Consider the following 14,316-nt stretch of genomic DNA (forward strand, 5'->3'; position numbering starts at 1 on the left):
TTTGGTTCAAGGATGGATTTAGCTACTTCAACCTATATGGACCTAGAACCAGTGCTAAAAATCAATTTTACAACAGTATTTAGAAGATAAAAGTTGCTGAACCACGGATTAAATATTTGTACAACTGGCCCTAGGGGTATTCACGATCCGGTGTAACAAAAACTTGTAAAAATGCAAAATTTTGTTTTCTACTACTACAACTACAATAGACAAATTTTGCACCATTGTATTTTATTTTTGCAATAGGGTTGGGGTATAGCAAAAGTGTAAAAGTGTAAAAAAATTTTAGTCTGTATATTTGGTTGTTTTATTTTAAGAAAATGTTACACTTTTGCACTTTTACAACGATACAAGACCATTTGCATCGAATAGTGAATACCCCTACTGATTTCGGCGGATTATCTGCGGGTCAACCTCGGTTCATTTTACATATTTGGACCTTGAACAAGTTACTGATCCACGGATTAAATATTTGTACAACTGGCCCTGAGATGCTTGTTTGCTTTTTTTTTATTTTTTATGTTTTGCAATTTGTGAATACTTTCCGTCGAGATTTCGCAAGCATTTTTTCGTTGTCCTCGTTTCGCAATATCAAACATGATAGTTGTAAATTGTTTCAGATAAGGTCAAAAATTCTAAAGTTTTTGTGATACGAAAGTCTCGCAAATTTAAAAGTCTAGTACGCTGCGATAGCGAAACGAAAAATTTTCAAGTCTCCAAAGTTGAAAATGCTAACGAAAAAATATCATCGAGTATTCTGTCAAAGTCAAAATAAAAAAATTACAAATTAATTTAAAATCAAGAAAAAGCTACAGAAAATAATTTTTAACACAAGAAATAAATGAATTAAAAGTGAAAAAACCGTCAACATTGCTCTTGGAGTCAAGAAAAATACACATGACAATAAAAAGTAAGTGACAAATGAGTGAAAACTCTCCAATTTTTCCCTAGAGCTGTGTACTGAAAAACGAAAAGCCAAACGAAATTTTTCGTTCATGATTTCGGTAACGAAATTTTGTATGGAAAATTTCAAAAGTGAAAATAATTTTTTTCTTTCTAGCGCAATTTGTTTGTAAAGAGTATACAAACTGTTTTTTTGACTAAAAAAAATGAGCTTTCTACATCACTTTTGCAATTTTTCCATTTTGAGAAATCATCAAAAAAAACGTTTGGAAATTTTCACTTTTGTACTTTTTTACTTATTATGCCGACTTTTCACGAGTCGATTTAAGCCGCACGATATGTCGGTCGAATAGAATTTTTCTATGGGGAATGTCACTTTAGTCGCCTGCTACTTACGTTCACACGAGTCGAAAAGCTTCGCCGCAAAAATCGACTCGTGAAAAGTCCCCATTATCAATGTGCTTTGTCTTTGGAAAATAAAAAAAGACCAAATGTGAACTCCGCTTTATAAAATTATAAACAAAGGTAACAATTTTTGCTGAAAACCGAACGCTCACATTGGGCACGTTCAAAGAGCTAACATAAAGCTATCGGATAGCTTTTTGTTGTTGTAAACAATGTTAAAAATTAGCAAGGAAACGAACCATTTTCTGTCAAAAAATAATCTGAAGGTATCCCAGAATTTCTGGTATACCTCAGGTATCCGAGTGATCAGCTGATATACATTTGGCTTTTTTTTATTTTGATTGCTTTTCGGGCTATTATTCAGCTTCAAAATAAAAAAAAATTGCAAGAAATAAAGTCAAAGCGATTGTGCAAGTACTTTTCAACAATAAAAAAAATGTAATTTGCTCAAAAGAAAAAATTTCCTCTTCTCAATATTTACATATTTTTTTAGTAGCTGCTTGGGTAAGCTATCTGGATACCTCTTTGTTCAAAAAGATATTCCAGATACGGGTATCCCAGATAGCTTATCCGATAGGTGTTTGAACGTGCCCATTGGGTGCGTTCACGTACCGATCTAAAAGGTACCCAGATACCTTTATGTTGTTGTAAAATCTCAGCTGATCGTAAACATGTGTTGACAAGCAAAAAAATTTCTGGATTCTCGTGCATCTTATGGGAGATTTGAAGAACAGCTGATTCGTGTTCACAAACGTTTCGGTTACTTAGGTATCTTGGATAGGGTATCTGTGCGTACGTGAACTCACCCATTCAGCGCGCTTTTAAATGCGATGTTTTTTTTTTATCTATCGCTGTCATTTGCAAGGCCGAATTAAAAAAATCGGTTGTCACATAAAATTTTCTTATTTCTATTTCTTATCAAACCCATTCGCAATTCGCCGCTGGTTGCAATTAGAAAAATTTAATGTAAATTCATTAAATTTCTCCACAAATCAAAATTGAAGTATTATTTTTCTGTCTCGAATTATGTGTTTTTATTTATTACGAACAAATGTTGAAACGTACAAACCATTAATAAAGCATTTAAAATATTAGAAATTGAAAAACATCATTCCACTTTAATTGTTTATAAATTATTATTTCTCTCGTCTGTTTATCAATTTGGTTAATTTATTAAAACCTTTAACACTATAAATGACAATTATTTACCGATGCCAAATTGATATATATTGTCTGTTAATTAATGGCAATTATTACATTGTAACTTTTTTATATTGAGTGATCGTCGTTTTTAATATTCTTACATCAATAATCTCTAGCTAAACAATCTATTGTTTGTTTTACTAATTGATACCTACTCAGTGCACTTTAAAAGTCAATAACCCAAACACAAAATAATGACGACCTCGAAACCCTTAAACAAGCCCGATGACACAACATCTTGGTGCTACATGAATGACTTTCAAAACATGGTTGAAAAAGGCAAAGAGCCTGACATGACTAAAGTCTATAACCCAAAGGTTGCTCAAGAGTTTGAGAAATACTTGAACCCCACAACATTGAAGCGTCATGTTGTGCGCAGTGAAAAGATGCAAAAAATAATAGATATTTACGCAAAGGCTGAGAAAAGAACGCACGCGGATGTCGAACGACAAGTTAGAGATATTCTCGATGAAATAGGCTTAGAACGTAGCGTTGTGATTCTTCGATGGTGTGGAATTGCCATTACGGCAATTGCAAAGAGAATTACATCGGGAATATTTGTGAATTCGAAAAATCTTAATCGAGTTAGAGATGGACTCGGAAAGAATCCAGTATTATATCTGCCTAGCCACCGAAGTTATTTAGATTTTATCTTGATGTCTTATATATGTTTTCATTATAATATTGAAATACCAGGAATTGCAGCTGGAATGGGTAAGTGTTCCTAATACAATCACAATAATTTATTTGTACAGTTTTTTTTTTTTTAAATAAGCTTTATCCTAATCTATTAAATACCTATCAAGGCAACAATTCATTTAAATTTTTGTTTATTTCTGACACTATGTCTGGACTTTGAACAAAATTAAAGTTAAAAATGTATATCTTTGACCCTCTAATCAATGTTATACAGGTGCGAATTTTTTGGACTTTGCAATCATCTAAGTATATGTAAAATGTTTTTAATTTAAAATTAGGAGTGTTTAATGATACTATCTCAAGAACGAAACGAATACAAAATAAAATCCATAACTGCGTCGCACGAACTTGCTCTAAGAGTTCAAGTTGCTAAAATGTTTAAGACTTTTTATATACAAATTTGTTAAATGTAGGTGTTTAAAAATAAAATGCACCATTGGGTCTGGAATTCAAATTTCTGAAATTTGTAAAACTTTTTATATACAAATTTGTTAAATGTAAATGAAAATAAAAACAAATTAAAAAAAAAAAAATAAAATTTGTTCTTCAAATGAAAAAACAACTTTTTAAAAAAATTGAACTTCAAAAAAAGAATGCAGTTTAATTTCTTTTATTAATGTCGAATTCCTTTCAATTTTTTGAATCGCTTCAAAAAAATCGAATTTTTGGTGTTAAAAAGGAACATGAAAACAGACCGAATTCTTTTTGCGATTGTATGTGTGTCATTTGACAACAATTTTTACACTACCGTCAAGCTGAAACCAAAACAATTTCTTCAAAATAAAACCAGAAATTTCTTTGATCAATAATTTTGTTTATTTTCTTCGGTAATATAAATTTATTTTAATCAGAATCAAACGGAAACTGCAGTTATTATTAAGATCTGAGTGAAGATGGAGTAAAAGGTTAATTATTTTGGCCGTATGCTGTAGTTTTACAGAGAAAAAATTTCTTGAAGACAATCACGGGAAGAAAAGTCAGAGTAATTTGACTTTTTCACAAGAAGTATGCCAGGAAAAAAATATATTTTGATCGCACATTGTTTGTTTTTAATTTATTTCATATTTTGCAATAAAAAATACAGTATACGATTATAATTCACTCTTTATTTGAAGTTGGTGTTCTCAAATAAACAAACAACACGAAGAAAACTTTCAGCTTGACGTTTGAAAAATGTCAAATGTTCCAAGTATGTGTGCAAATCCGTGTAAATCTTTCAAAAATGAGGGATTAAAACAAATTCGAATTCTGTTTCGTTTGAGGCGAATTTTTTTTCTATGGAACATGATTTTCAAAAAAAAATTCGCTTCAAGATCGCCGAAAATTCGATTTTTCCATTGAAAGGAATTCGACATAAAATGCATTTTTAGAGAAACAAATTTCAAAATCCTTAGAGGAGTTTTTAAAAATATAAATTTTTTGATATGCCATTTTGTGGTATTAATAAACTTGGGGCCATTTTTTTCACTATTGCTCAACTTGAAGCAAACTCTCGAGTTTGCCAACTTGAGAGTTGACTATAACTCGAGATTTGAAACGCAAGTTGTAATTTCTTTTTATTCACTAATTATTTTCTCAACTCTCCAGTTGAAGATCTAAAGTTGGCCAACTTCAAGTTAAATTTATGAAATATGGAACAAAAACTGTCATTTATTTAAATTAAAATTTGAAAGCATATTTGTATTCTATTTTGTTTAATTTGTTAAATTGTGAAAAAAAATATCAAATTATTATGACGCTTTTGAAACAAAACTAAAGAAGAGCACAACATTTTTCTCGTAAAATTTCCAATTTCCTCAGTCAACTTCTACTTTTTCCAAGAGTTGAGATCTTAAGTTTATCAACTCTCGAGTTGAGAATCAAAAGTTGAAAAAGTCAACTTGGAGCGAATAAAACCGAATTCGGAAGTTGAAGATAAAATTCCTCAAGTTATGTTTAACTTTGAATGAAAAAATGGCCCTTAATCAACACATAAAACCAAAATTTCAAAAAAATTCAATATTCCTTTTTCGAAAAATCGATTTTTCAAAAAAAAACTCATTTTTTTTTAAACCCAAAAATTACTTTTTTCAAAATTTTATTTTTGGCTTATATGTATTTAAATTATATAAATGCTTTTGTATAAAAAATTTCGTTGAAATTAAATTATTAGTTTGGCAGAAAATCAAATGTAAAAAAAAACGGTCGTATGGCTGGTACCGTTATTAATGATTTTCTAAAAAAAATTGACCTTGCTTAAAAACTAACATTTAATTTTTTTAACAAAATCGTTGGAGTCGTTTTCAAGAAAATTAATTTTTCTGAAATTTGTATATAACAGGTACCGTTATTTTTGGTAAAAAAGAAATCCCTCTGGAGAGTTTCCAAAAAATACTATATACCAAGTTTGATGTCAATCGGTCCATCCGTTTAGGCTGTAGGTTCGTATACAGACTGACAGACAGAGGGACTTCCGGGACCCACTTTTTTGGCATTCTCTATCATCGTAATGTCATGTCTCTGATTGTTATCTCAACTTTTTTTTTTTTTGTACGAATGCATAACTTGATATACACTTAAGAGCAAAAAAACGGAATCAAAAAAGATAATTTTTATTTAAAACAAAAATTGCAATGGATAAAATAATGTTTCTTCAAGTTTTATGGTCTCATTTAAAAGCTTGAATTTTTTACTTTTAATTGTTGGTAAAAACTTCAAAATGCATACGATAGTATCATAGCTATCTGTCAATAAATTGCACTTCATTTTTTTCTAAATGTTAAATTTTCTTGATATTCTCTGCTTCAATTTCAGTTTTTTTTTCCTACCGTTACTATTGACGTTATCTGTCAATAAATTGCACTTAATTTTTTTAAATGTTAAATTTTCCAGATCTCTCTGTTTCAGTTTCAGTCTTTTTTTGCTTACATGCTTCATTTATGTTGATTGGATCCTTATAAAGTGAACGGGTTTTAAAGTTCCTAGTATTGATTTAAAGCCTTTGTTTCAAGCTTTTTAATGGTGCAATTAACATTCATGTATGTTAGGGTGTCCCTTATTTTTTCAACTTGTTTTTTTTTTTAACGCATACCCCCTAAATTTGTTCTCTTTGATGTTATGAACGTTACAAAAAAAAATAGCGTCATTTGAAGTTCATTTGATGGACGCGACTTTCAATCAAAGCTTACAGTTTCAATGCATATGGAAATTTCGTTTTTTATTTATTTTTTGCATAGATAGATCACATTTTTTGATTTTTATATGGAGTTTTTGTTTTTTTTTAACGCTTACCCTCTCATTTTCGTTTGTTGCTTAAGGTAACTTATGCACAAAATCAAAAAAAAAAAAATTATATGAAAAAATTAATGTATTCGGTTCAATAAATTCTGTTTATTCTTTGAATAAATATTTTTAAAATGGTAAATTTAATTAATTACTAGGGATATTTTCTTTTTAATGTATCTTTTTTGCAATCGGGATACAATTTTCTATGCTCTCCTGTACACATTATAGGAGACATTGTTTTTGTTCCTCTTCTGCCGTGATCAACCCATGAAAATCTTGGGCCAGCTTTACAGCCGAATACATTAATTTTTTCATATAATTTTTGTTTTTTTTTGATTTTGTGCATGAGTTACCTTAAGCAACAAACGAAAATGAGAGGGTAAGCGTTAAAAAAAAAACAAAAACTCCATATAAAAATCAAAAAATGTGATCTATCTATGCAAAAAATAAATAAAAAAACGAAATTTCCATATGCATTGAAACTGTAAGCTTTGATTGAAAGTCGCGTCCATCAAATGAACTTCAAATGACGCCATTTTTTTTTTGTAACGTTCATAACATCAAAGAGAACAAATTTAGGGGGTATGCGTTCAAAAAAAAAACAAGTTGAAAAAATAAGGGACACCCTAATGTATGTCAATTACATCCTGGCCAATTAACGTTTTAAAAAAACGCAAAAGTTTGATTCCATTTTTTTAAGAGAACATGGTCTCTTTTAAAGATGGGCACTAGGGTGCTTCAAAAAAAAATCGTATTTCTTAAATTCTAAACCCCAAAATGTTAGTGATTGACAAGAAAAGAACCCTCCCGAAAACTAGGCGCTGTAACTTAACTCAAAAAGGTCGCTAGTTTATTTTAAGTTTCCTATGCATTTAACATAGAAATTTTCGTTTCGTTTCATTCAAACTAAAATTACACCAACTAATTTGTATTCCTGAAATACATTTATAACAACATGCATTGCTACTACCTATGATTAAAATTTAGTGATTTAAAATAAAAATAAAGAAAACACATTCTTTCAAATCGGTTTTTTTTTTTTTAAACTATGGCGGCAAATAAAAAAGGTATTAAAAGAATAACATTTGAAAAAAAGAGAACACAAAAATTTTTTGATAAAAGGAGTCTAAAAACAAGATCAGAGTCCAAAAGATGTTCTGGAAACCTTATCTTATAGTAAAAGTTGCTTAGCACAATAAAACTTTTTATCTACAAATTCATAGAAGAATAATTAAAAATTTCTTCCTCAAGAAATGTAAAAAAGCTATTATTTTTGTTTTAAAATTACAAACAAATGCAAATCTTGTGGCGGTTTCTTTTTTTTTTTTGTTAATGCATACATTAACTAAACATGTCATTTTAATTAGAATAATTGCTAGATAAAAATTGAGTGAAGAGAGGTTTTTTATAATCTTAAGATTCGCGAGTAGTTGAAATGTTATGTAACAATATTAAAATCTCAGTTAAGGTTTTTTTTTTCAAATAATTACATAGTCAACAATAAAAATTTTTAAGATTACAATTGATGTTAATTAATAGCCTGTTTTTACTACAGCTCAAATGAGATAATTTCGCATATTATATCTTTTCGAATGTAAAAAAAATTAAATTTGAAATGAATTTTATCTTAAAATTTGTATCGTCAAAGCGATAGTTATAGATCGGGGTTTTTGAAAAAAAAGCACATTTTCTGTCGCCTAAAGTTGCCATGATCATGAATATTTTTGTATTCGTTCCAAGAACCGTTTTAAAATGTCTGACACCAAAGCACCCTAAAAATACTTTTCAAGAATGAAAGTTTCCCTTGTAGCTCCATAAATATGTAAGTTTATATTAAATTGAATTTCTTTAGAAAGATCAATACTCGGTGGTCTAGAAGGAAGTTTTCATATTATATTTTTTCATGATTAGAAGAGTGATCACCCTTTTTATGTAAAAAAATACAGAAGCCACATCGGATAAGTTGGTTTTCAATATTTATAAAATTATTTATTATTTATGTATTATTATTACAATATAAATAAATTTATATAATAATTAAAAAACTATTAGAGCGCTAGCTTCCAGGGCTTGCGGCTGGATATAATAGAAAATAGGTTTACTAATAATTATAGTTATAAAAAGTATGTATGGGGCTGTTAGAGGTCTGTGAACTTCACAGATCTCTAACAGCCCCACACATATCTAAGTAATTGATAACATTTGTTAACATCCCAACTACACGCGGCCAAAAAAAAACAACCACAAAGTAAACAGTTGTAAAGTAATAATCGTTCAAACGATACTATTTGACTGTCCGTCCAAGCAATCTATTGAACAGTACATACAATTATGGCGTTTTCGATTGGCAGTCCGGAAGCGTCCGGAATCATTCTGAAAAAATTTTATTCACACAAAACTGTCAGTTTTGTACGAATAAAACGTTTTCAGAATGATTCCGGACGCTTCCGGACTGCCAATCGAAAACGCCATTAGTTAATGAAAAATTAGCAACTCGAACAAACGACAAACGTCGATCATAATATATTCATACATATATTAATTAGCTTTACGAAAACTAAATCATCATACCATCATTGTTCATTAAAATTTCTGTGACGTAGTAATGATGCATATGTTTACACCAGCGCTTAAAACCATACTGTTGACTTTGGTATCTAAATTGCTTTATTCTATCTGTTTTCATCAAAATCACGACTATCGTGAAACAAAACAAAAATTATAATAGCAATTTCGCATTTACTTGTTCTTAGGTTAGTGGATTAGTTACTATTTATTATAATTTTGAAAATAAAAAAATGTATGCTATTCATGAAAATAATACGTGTTATTTGGTAAAGTTGTGACAGCGAGATATTCGTAGAAAACTTTCACTATATTTTTCTTGAGGAATGTTAAAAATGCAAACCACATAAAACGAATGGACAGACAAACAGAAGCACATGCCGATCGACAGCATGACGACAGTTACTTTTTTAGCATTGTAAAGTTAGTTTTGCATTTAAGAAGCCACTTAATCTTTTTACTTACGTTATAGGTACTTTAGGCATTAGGGCAAGTTAAGGATTCGTAAAAATAATCGTAAAAACTATTGCTTCAAGTTTGAGCAATAGTGAAGAAAATGGCTGTAAGTGATTTACTTCAGACTTTGAAGTTAAGAGGACTTGATAATTCCCTTGAAAAAAAAAAATGTACTTAACGGTACTTCCCATACGACCAAAATGGAGATAGGTATTTTGCTTGAAAATGGTTCTACCGATTTTAATTAAAAATAAAAACATCTTCTTTGCCAAGGAAGGTTGTACTTTTGAAATAAATAAAAACAAAATTTTCGGATCGTTATGAACTGTACAGCATAGAACCGTTTTCTTGTTGCCTGATTTTCTCTAAAGTGTGGTAACCGATTTTAACAATTTTTTTTTTATAAAAAAACGTTAATTTTTTTGGATTAAAAAAAAAATATGATGAATTTTTTAAAGCTATTTTAAGAAATAATAACACAAATAGAAACAGACAGACAGATTTGGGGGACTCATTTATGCCATTTCTATCTTAATATCAAATAGTCAATTTTTGTTGATTCGAGTTCGATTTTTAACACAAATTTTGTTAATTTCTTATTAAGTTTGAAAAAAAAAAAAATGATGGCTATTATTTATAATCGTTGTTTAACTTTAAACAACTGCTTAAATTTGGAAAATGTGTTCAAAAACCATGTTTGTAGTTGTCTTATAGCTGTCAATCTTTTGTATAGATTGTCTTAACTTTGAATAGTGTCATATTTATTTTTATTAAATGAAGCATATTTTCACAGTTTGAAAAAAGCTAAGCAGTGTCTAAGAAGGCAAACATCTAATAAATATGCCTGTATACATAATGTTTATCGTTTTTCTTTCAGATTTCCATGCAATGTTTGGAATGGGAAAAATGCTTCGCAAAACAGGTGCATTTTTCATGCGTCGCTCATTTTCCGGCGACGAATTGTATTGGGATGTTTTTCGTGAGTACATGTATGCCCTTGTTGCATCGTATCACATCGGCGCTGAATTCTTCATTGAAGGCACACGAAGTAGAAATTTCAAAGCACTCGTTCCTAAAGTTGGTCTCCTTTCGATGGCCTTAATGCCATTTTTTACTGGCGAAGTTTCTGATATAACAATAATACCCGTGAGTGTATCTTATGAACGGGTTTTAGAGGAACAATTATTCGTTTATGAACTGTTGGGTGTACCTAAACCAAAAGAAAGTACTAAAGGATTCTTCAAAGCCTTAAAAATTCTCGATGAGCGTTTCGGTCGCATGTACATGGATGTTGGTGATCCAATATCAGTTAAAGAATTCTTTGGTCCGGCAACAGATCGAATTCGAAGAGCAAGTATAGCAAGTCATTTGCAAAAGCTCAATAAGGACGAGGTATTGATGATAAAAAAATTAGCTAATGAGGTAAGTTTGCAGTAATTAATTGTTCGATCTAACAAATACTAATCAAAACAACAATTTAAAGGTTGTCTACCAACAGCAAAAAAGAATAGTGATTACAACATTCAATATGATTGCTGTTTTATATACATACAGTTTGAATTGCCAACGACCGTTAAATATAGATGAACTTTCTAATGAGGTGCTTTTGCTGAAAACTCTATTTGAGAAATTGGGAGCTCATGTAGCTACGAACAGCAATAGCATCAAGCCCGAAATAATAAAGACTGTTGAAATCCACTCTAATGTGGTGACATTTGAAAAGGCCAATTTAAAATTTACCCCATCGACTGGCGTGGATATGAGAACTATTGAAGTGAAAAAGCTCAAAGGTCATATGTTAACGCAAAATACCATGACAATAGCAGTTCCTGCTCTACACATTCAACTCTATATTAATCCTTGTATGTTTTGGTTGGCTAAGCCGTCATTCGTCGTTTTAGCGGCAATGAAATTGAACGCAAAAGGATATCGAAATATTTTGCCAGCGGATCAACTCGAAGAAAATTTGAATGAATTATGTAAAATATTCAATCAAGAGTTTATACTCGATTCAACTATAAACGAAAACGTAAATTTAAGTTTAAAAACAAAAATTGTTTGATTTAACCTAAATGATCTTTTACAGAGTATTTCACACATTCTAGACGTTTTAAGGAGTTTCGGTATATTTAATGGTATGGAATTTCTAGCAAATGATGTGTCAAAGTTGCTTCTTAGTACAATTGCACCATTTCTTTGTGTATACTACCAACTGGCTTTAGCAATTACAGAGGTAAAAAATACAATAAACTAAACATAATTTAATATAAAATGCCGGTTGACCTGCCAATTTTTTTCTCATTGAAGCTTCCTCTTGAAGAGTTCACAGCCAAAGATGTCATTTTACAAACTCAAAAACGTGTCGAAGTACTTCTTACTGCAAAAAGTCATCAGTACGTTCATCCCTATTGTTTAGCATTGGACAATTTAAATATAGCCATTCAGTCATTCGTTCAAGGAGGCTGCCTTAAAAAAACAAAAGACGCTACAACTTTTCGCACAATTCCAGAAAATCTACAGCATTTAAAATCACTTTTGCTTAACTATTGTGAGCTATTGCCATTCACAAAACTCTACCAAGATACTTTAGAAAGATTGCCATCGAAATTGTAGTATAGTAGGAAAAAAGTGATTGCGCGCATTCCTGTTTACGTCTGGATTATGTTCGGTTTGTGTTCATTCATAGTTTCTAACAGGATTAGACAACTAGTGTTTCAGTTACCTTCTAAGTTAACATACTATTGGTTAATGAAGCTTCTTTAAGAATAGAAAATACGTAAATTGAATAAGACTTTCGCTTGTATTTTTATTTTTTTATTTATAGTCAAAGCCATTGAATGATACATGTTTCGATCTACTTGGATTAAATATGTTTATTTATCAATCGGTATAATATGTAATAATTTTAAATGATAAAGGAACTAATTTAAATTGAAAACTTAAAGCGTGTTTAATGTGTTTTATTTTTTTTTTTCTGTGAATGTTGAAGAATATTCATCATTGATTTTATTACACTGTGCTACAAAATAAAAAAAAAAAAATACACCCGAGAAATGACATAGTGTAGGCTGTTTGTATGGTCGAATAATGCATAAAAATATTTTTGTTATATTTTTGGAACCCTCCATTTTTTTTTATTTACAAAAAACCATTTTTACAGACCTTACGATGTAATCTATCAATATGTCAGTCATTTTTCTAACAACTCTCAATATGTTATATGTTTTTGGAAAGAGGATTTCCAGACCTTTTGAATGATGTATAGAAGTCTATTGTTTAAACAAATTAAGTGTAGGTTTTTATCCCACAAATCTTGAAAAAGTGATTTTTTCCCCAATTTTTTCAACTTTACCCAATTTTTTTTGCAAAATAAAACAAACAAAAAAATAAAGTAAGGTTATATTCTGAAAGAATATACATTTAGGCACAAATTGGCGTATTTTTTTATTGAATTTGACCAAAACTGCGGAATCTATGCTATTTTTTCGTAAATAGAAAATGTGGCTTTTCATGATGTGAATTGCAAGGTGCACAATAGGGTGTTCGTTATTTTAAAATAATAAGAATTTCTATGCTCCTAGGATCTTATATGGTTGGAAATAAACTAAAAAAAGTATTCCCCAAGTTTCAAGTCTCTAACTTAATTCTAATTTTTGCCGCCAAGCTGTTTAAGTTTCTTATGGGAATAACATGGGGTTTCTTGGACCTTGTTCCATCAATTTTAAATTCTAGCCAAACCATTCGTTCAAAAAATTTGAAACTTTACAGACTCAAATTAAATAAGTGTAGCTATCATGTGAAAATTTTTCAGATTTTTAGTTATTATAATTTTAGAGATTTAGCTTGGTAAATAAAGTCATTTTTTCAGACTTTTTCAAAAATCGCTTTTTACCCGTTTAATGTCAAAAAATTAAAAAACATACATTTTTATTCAAAAATTAGCGTAGTAGGTATATTTAAAATTTATATTTAATTCAAAGTTTTATAATTAACTAGTTTTTTATTTATTTCCTACAGTACTTTTTCTTAAATCGGGAACACGTTTTTTGAATATCGATGTGACTTAAAGAATGAATACACAACAAATTTTTTATGTAACTATGAATTGAATTTGCATTTTAAATATACATGCTATGGCTATTTGTAATTAAAAATGTAAGTTTTTTAAATTTTTGGCATTAAACGTGTAAAAAGCGATTTTTGAAAAAGTCTGAAAAAATGACTTTTTTTACCAAGCTAAATCTCTAAAATTATAACAATTAAAAATCTGAAAAATTTTCACATGATACGCCAATTTGTGCCTAAATGTATATTCTTTCAGAATATAACCTTACTCTATTTTTTTGTTTGTTTTATTTTGCAAAAAAAATTGGGTAAAGTTGAAAAAATTGGGGAAAAAATCACTTTTTCAAGATTTGTGGGATAAAAACCTACACTTAATTTGTTTAAACAATAGACTTCTATACATCATTCAAAAGGTCTGGAAATCCTCTTTCCAAAAACATATAACATATTGAGAGTTGTTAGAAAAATGACTGAAATATTGATAGATTACATCGTAAGGTCTGTAAAAATGGTTTTTTGTAAATAAAAAAAAAATGGAGGGTTCCAAAAATATAACAAAAATATTTTTATGCATTATTCGACCATACGAACAGCCTGCACTATGTTATTTCTCGGGTGTATTTTCAGTGTCGCACCGTGTTATTAATGGGGCAACGGTTCAGAGAGAATTATCCTCTTTATATAATTTTCTCTTTTTTAAATGAAAGTTGCTTGCAGACTTAAGAAGATTTAGCTTCGTATTAGACAAAGAAAAGA

At 29.6% G+C, this 14,316-nt stretch overlaps 1 protein-coding gene across 1 annotated transcript; it reads left to right on the forward strand.

Annotated features, from left to right (window-relative positions):
* The first annotated feature begins 2,243 nt into the window (after positions 1-2,243).
* On the forward strand, positions 2,244-12,422 carry LOC129915347 (dihydroxyacetone phosphate acyltransferase). Its single transcript, XM_055994846.1, has 5 exons — positions 2,244-3,225; positions 10,373-10,917; positions 10,979-11,524; positions 11,582-11,728; positions 11,803-12,422. The coding sequence occupies exons 1-5, from the start codon at positions 2,706-2,708 to the stop codon at positions 12,106-12,108; spliced, it is 2,064 nt and encodes a 687-aa protein (XP_055850821.1). The 5' UTR covers positions 2,244-2,705; the 3' UTR covers positions 12,109-12,422.
* The last annotated feature ends 1,894 nt before the right edge of the window (positions 12,423-14,316 follow it).

Source organism: Episyrphus balteatus, chromosome 3, assembly GCF_945859705.1.
Source record: "Episyrphus balteatus chromosome 3, idEpiBalt1.1, whole genome shotgun sequence".
NCBI classification, from domain to species: domain Eukaryota; kingdom Metazoa; phylum Arthropoda; class Insecta; order Diptera; family Syrphidae; genus Episyrphus; species Episyrphus balteatus.